This window comes from Lactuca virosa, chromosome 9, assembly GCF_052849685.1.
Source record: "Lactuca virosa cultivar CGN04683 chromosome 9, Lactuca_virosa_CGN04683_v6, whole genome shotgun sequence".
Classification (NCBI taxonomy): Eukaryota; Viridiplantae; Streptophyta; class Magnoliopsida; order Asterales; family Asteraceae; genus Lactuca; species Lactuca virosa.
In genome coordinates, this window is record NC_136434.1 from 86,879,771 (window position 1) to 86,884,381 (window position 4,611).

At 32.8% G+C, this 4,611-nt stretch overlaps 1 protein-coding gene across 1 annotated transcript; it reads right to left on the minus strand.

Moving 5' to 3' along the window:
• Positions 1 to 3,129: 3,129 nt before the first annotated feature.
• LOC145138233 (Nuclear transport factor 2 (NTF2) family protein) lies at positions 3,130 to 3,785 on the minus strand. The gene has a single exon (XM_079072347.1). The coding sequence runs from the start codon at positions 3,754 to 3,756 to the stop codon at positions 3,274 to 3,276; it is 483 nt and encodes a 160-aa protein (XP_078928473.1). The 5' UTR covers positions 3,757 to 3,785; the 3' UTR covers positions 3,130 to 3,273.
• Positions 3,786 to 4,611: the final 826 nt, after the last annotated feature.

Consider the following 4,611-nt stretch of genomic DNA (forward strand, 5'->3'; position numbering starts at 1 on the left):
AGTATAACAAGCCCTATTACACACTAGGGTAAGAGTACTTACAAGTAGAAGCTTGAAAAGGTGCTAAAAGTCCAAGAACACTAGTGTGTGTTCTTGGTGTTCTTGGTGAAATTTGAAGATCTACACTTTTGGAATGATTTCACGGATGGAATCATGTTAGATCACTAGATTAAGCAAGATATCAACTTTTTAGGGCTTGAAACACTTACAATGTTGAAGATCAAGAAGAAAAGTCGATGATACTTGAGAGAGAATTGAGTTTTGGATCTTGAAAATGTGAAAAGTGATAAATAATGACTAAGTGTCATATTTATACCCTCTTTTTGGGTTTACGGCCGTAAACACCTTTGTTTAGGCCGTAAACTCCAAACTCTTGGAGTTTTGGGACATTATTGTTGCACAATAAACCCTAGGGCATCCTCTCTCCTGGTATCTCCTGAAGTACTAATCTTAAAATGCTCAAACTTATTCCAAAAAGCTTGAAAATTAGCAGGAACAGTTCTGACTCTTATTGAAGTGAATGGTTGTATAGAATAGAAATTTTGGGTTGTCACACGTTCTTTTTATGAAAATTCTCGGTTTAACGAATACTACGTCTTTCATTTAGATCACTAAAGCTAAAAAGTAGTTTATTGAAAACTCACTTTTTACGTCATATAGCGTCATGCCGGTTCTGTCGCGAAACTTTAACGAGTCATAATTTCTTCGTTATAACTCGGATTTCGATGAGGTTTTTGCCTAAATGTTTCTAACGAGATAATCTACAACTTTCAATAACATCATTTTTAATTATTTCCAACTTTATATTTTTGTTAATTTCAATAGTTGACTTTTAATCGGAATTTTATAAGACTTCCAATATTTTCCGAATGACTCTAAACATAGTTTTACTTCAAGTCTCATAAAACTATCTTGTTAGAACTCAACGCTCAAAATCATACAATATTAAACGTGTATGTTACACGTTCCTCCTAAACGTGGTTACAAAACACGATATTCACTTTTAAGCTATCAAGCTTACAAAACACGATAATTATACATGGTTATAAACGTGTATGTTACATGTTCCTCCTAATTTTCGAGATTCACCACCATCCATCATCATATTTTGGTTATTTTTACTCATAATCTTGAATCAAAAACCCTAGGCAAGATCTTGAAGTTCAAGGAGGTTTTGTCTTCCAAAGCTTGATTCCTACTTCATCTTTCTCGCCATTTCTTGCCATCTTCAAGGGAAAGCACAAAAGGTGAGTTCATACCCCTTTTCTATCAGTTTTCACTTATTTTACACATTCGGGGGAAGTTACATGTCATACAAGCAAAATACATTTTGGACAATAACTTTACACAAAGGTCCTAGATCTAATATGTTGGATAAAACTTCTAACCTTTGGGTAATACTATTACATGCATGTTTATGTTCTTTTTTTTCTGAAGATATATACATATATTCATGTTTTCAAGGAAAGCACACAGGTCTTATTCTTTCATATGCACAAGTTTCTCATATTGGATCTATTGCATGATAGATAACACCTTTATCCATTGGATAATATTATTACACATTGGATAACCGCAAACCAACATTTTTACCAAAAGTCTAGTTTTGAAAGATTAAAACTTTACGTTTACACATTGGATAAAACTATTACCCCTTGGATAATACCATTATCCATTGGGTAATACTATTACACATTGGGTAACCAGCACACATTTAGAACAATACATTGAACATGGAAAAGCTCTGATTTCATTTACAACTAAGAATTACATACTTTCGACGGGTTATGTGAGATATTTCTTCAACCATTACGCTAAGTCCCAAACCTTATAATCGTTAATTCTTAAATGAGCGGGAGAATTGTGTATAGATCTATATGGGATTGACAAGCCCCACCTATGGTTGCTAGCTATAACTACGATCGACGGGTCAAGGGTGACAATTGTCTTAACATTTCACGACGTCCGAAGAAGCGTCGTGGCGGGCAACATTATTGTTGATAGCTCGATTATAAGGGCTCACTATAACATCGAATAGTAAATTCTAGTGCAAGATACATTATAAGTATGGTTATTTACTTATACACAACATTTATAAGTATAGTTATTTACTTATACACAACATTTATAAGTATGGTTATTTACTTATACACTCGATTTTTGGATAATAAAAATCACATGACAAGTCACACTTTTTATAAGTTTAGAAGTTATTAGAACTTTTATTTTATAAATGCTTTTGGATACATACTACACACATACATTCTCCTTTTACGCGGAAGGTGTACAAATACAAAACATTTTGCATGATACGATTTTTACACAAGGAAAAATATTGGATTTTTCTACAACTGAACTCTTATGAACTCACAAACTTTATGTTGACTTTTAAAACGGCATGTAATCTCAGGAAACAATTAAGCTCGGATCAGTGGAGCTACTTTTGAAGACAAGACACCAAATATCATTACAAGAACTACTTTATTTGATAACATGCAAACCTTGTAATGTATTTTGATACTAAATAACATTTGGGTCATGTAACTCATATATTTATATGATATGATGGTTGTTTATGTACTTGTGTTTCAATGTATACAATTATTGTGATACTGTGATCATCGACCCTACAAAAGGAGCCCTAGAGAGGTTCGCTTCTTTCGCTCCCGTTGAACGATTGCTTTTTTGAAATATTGAGATTGACGAGGTCATTTTTTCCATGTAAGAATAATATTATGCCATGTCATTGCTTAATTTTCCTTACTTAATTCTATCAGGTAATTTTTTTCCATTTAACCTACATATGTCGGTTTCCATTGGATGAGATTTGAACAAAACGTAAACTTTGTTGATATTTTTTATACAAAGCTTTTAGTTGGATGATGTTTTTTGAACAATCAAAATTTTAGTGGTCTTTTTTAAATGTTCTTAAAAACAATTTTATCATTATAGGTCATTTTCCTTAGTGTTTTTTTATTTTATTTTATTTTATTTTTTATTTTTTTTTAAAATTCAAACCTAACATATTTCTAAACATAGTATTATAAACCTAGTTTAATGTAGTTCTTTAGTTTTTATCGTAGTTTTTTAGGTAGTCCATTAAACATAGTATTATAAAAGGTAATAATATATTTCTGGAATATAAATCCAAACGCATTTTTATAGATCCAAAACTTAATACAATTGAAGTTGAATTCTGGCAAATATTTTCATGTCACAACAATCGTAGGTAATTCTGATATAAACACAGTTGTTTGCCACTGCATACCACTGTCAAATTGCAAGCATTAGCCCTGGTAACGACCGCCGGAAAAGATCTCGAGGTTGGCTCCGCCAGACAGTGGACCGGTTCTCCTTCCCCGCCCAGCCAAGTGGCCAACCAACCGGCCTCACCCTCAACTCCTTAACTGTGAGCCACGTATTGAAATACTCCCTGAACCGGGTTATTAACCCGTCTTTTAGAACCCAAACATGTACCCAATACACGTTTGCACCTTCGTAACCCTCAACGATCACTGTATGCTCATCGATGGTTGTAACACTTCGGGGTTCAAAGTTGAACTCCGTGTGTGGAGCTTCTCCGGTGAGCATCCTCATCATGTGGTGGCAATTTTGAGGGCCGTGGAACCACCACTCAAGGTCGGTGGCTAAGATTCCGGAGACTAGTTTGGTATCTCCGGAAGCCATTGCCTTGTAAAGAGCCTTGACTGTAGTCTGGTTTTGGATTTCTTCTTCAATTCCATTGATTTCTTCCATTTAATTTGGATTGGAAAATATATATTAAAAATGATGTGAGTTGAATGGAATAGGCGGTGTCTTGAGGTTTTATAGGAGAATGTAGAGAGAGAAAGAGTGACGAAGTAGGACCCAACCATTCCGAGGATATGGGGCTATTTACATTTAACTATGTTACAGTGAAAAAAATGCTACAAATCAACTTTTTATATATACTTTAGTATTTATAGTTTTATTTGGTAATATGGCAGGGTTTCCATCTTATATTGTAACATTTTTTATATTTACTTTACTATTTATGGGAGGTTTTACATCTTATATTGTAACACTAAGTGTGAGACCCGTATATTATACGAATTGATTAAAACAAAATGTTAAATACAAAGGAGTAAACAGGAAGTTTATTTGTATTTGAAATTTGAAATAAGTGAAAATTATGAGAAAAAAATAATAAAAAATAAACATGCAAAAAATAAATAAATTAAAATTATATGTTCAGTTGTCATGTACTAAACATGTTAATGATAGCAAAATGTCACTACAAAAAAAATCATTTAGTGGCACATGTTTTTAATGACACTTAAATTTTATGTCATTAATTTACATTTTTAGTGGCACTTTACATATGCCATAAAAGGAAAAAAATAGTATTAGTGGCATTTTACTTTTTTATGCCATTATATCTATTATCTCAGTCTCGTATTTTTCTTTTTCCCATTTTTCTTAGAACCTATTTAATTGAAATTCATTTGTTTCAGTGTAACGTAAATTTCTAGTTACAAACTTCTCTCTCAAAGACCCTTATCGGCCACCATTTAACATGCTTCTACGTTACCTACCGCCTTCTCCACCATTTATAATGATCTCAACACCTTC

Bases quoted from the DNA above. Each gene is read 5' to 3' on its own strand.
- LOC145138233 (XM_079072347.1), bottom strand. From the start codon at position 3,756: ATGGAAGAAATCAATGGAATTGAAGAAGAAATCCAAAACCAGACTACA.